The 1,328-nt window shown below is 60.5% G+C and overlaps 1 protein-coding gene across 1 annotated transcript in view; it reads left to right on the forward strand.

Annotated features, from left to right (window-relative positions):
• The first annotated feature begins 103 nt into the window (after positions 1 to 103).
• HTR1B (5-hydroxytryptamine receptor 1B) overlaps positions 104 to 1,328 on the forward strand; it is a 3,304-nt gene continuing 2,079 nt past the window's right edge. Inside the window, exon 1 of the mRNA XM_009275758.2 lies at positions 104 to 1,313. Within this exon, the coding sequence (XP_009274033.1) occupies positions 111 to 1,250 (1,140 nt within the window). The 5' untranslated portion in view covers positions 104 to 110 and the 3' untranslated portion in view covers positions 1,251 to 1,313. The remainder of the gene's footprint in view (positions 1,314 to 1,328) is intronic.

Genomic DNA, 1,328 nt, shown 5'->3' on the forward strand with positions numbered 1-1,328 from the left:
CGCCGCCCCCGGGGCGCCCCGGGGTGCGGGGCGGGGGGGGCCCCCGCCGTGCCGTGCCGTGCCGTGCCGCGCCGAGCCCCGCCGTCTGCGGGGGCGGCGGCCGCGAAGGGATGGAGCCAGCCGGCCCCTGCCAGGCGCCGCTGCTCCCCGCCAACGACTCTTACCACGGCCGAAACTGCAGCGCCGAGGAAGGGATCTACCAAGATGCCACCCCCCTCTCCGGGAAGATCGTGCTCGCCGTCGTCCTGGCGCTCGTCACGCTGGCCACGGTGCTCTCCAACGCCTTTGTCATCGCCACGGTCTACCAGACGAGGAAACTCCACACGCCGGCCAACTATCTCATCGCCTCGCTGGCCGTCACCGACCTCCTTGTCTCCATCCTCGTCATGCCCATCAGCACCATGTACACTGTGACCGGCAAGTGGACGCTGGGCCAGATCGTCTGCGATATCTGGCTGTCCTCGGACATCACCTGTTGCACGGCGTCCATCCTGCACCTCTGTGTCATCGCCCTGGACCGCTACTGGGCGATCACCGACGCCGTCGAGTACTCCACGAAACGGACTCCCAAGCGGGCAGCGGGCATGATCGCTCTGGTGTGGGTCTTCTCCATCTGCATCTCCATGCCCCCTTTGTTTTGGCGGCAGGCGAAGGCCGAGGAAGTCTCTCACTGTGTGGTGAACACGGACCACGTCCTCTACACTGTGTACTCCACAGTGGGAGCCTTCTACTTCCCCACTCTGCTGCTGATAGCCCTCTACGGGAGGATCTACGTGGAAGCCAGATCGCGGATTTTGAAGCAGACGCCAAAGAAAGCAGGTAAAAGACTAACGCGGGCTCAGTTAATCACAGACTCCCCGGGGTCGTCCTCCTCCGTCACGTCCATAAACTCCAAGGCCCCCGAGGGATCCAGCGAAACGGGCTCTCCCGTGTACATGAACCAGGTGAAGGTGAAGGTCTCGGATGCCCTGCTGGAGAAAAAGAAGCTCACGGCCGCTAGAGAGCGGAAGGCTACAAAGACTTTAGGGATTATTTTAGGAGCTTTCATCGTCTGTTGGCTGCCCTTTTTCATCATCAGCCTGGTGTTACCTATTTGCAAGGACGCTTGCTGGTTCCACGTGGCCATCTTTGACTTTTTCACGTGGCTTGGATATCTCAACTCCCTCATCAACCCCATCATCTATACTATGTCTAACGAAGACTTCAAACAAGCTTTCCACAAACTCATACGTTTCCGATGCACAAGCTGAAAATTTTGAATGCGATGTGTTCTCCGGGGCTGCCCCCATGCACGCCCGTGCCCGACGCCACAGGTAGGTGCGGCTCCC

The sequence above is a fragment of the Aptenodytes forsteri genome, unplaced genomic scaffold (assembly GCF_000699145.1).
Source record: "Aptenodytes forsteri isolate BGI_AS27 unplaced genomic scaffold, ASM69914v1 Scaffold256, whole genome shotgun sequence".
Classification (NCBI taxonomy): domain Eukaryota; kingdom Metazoa; phylum Chordata; class Aves; order Sphenisciformes; family Spheniscidae; genus Aptenodytes; species Aptenodytes forsteri.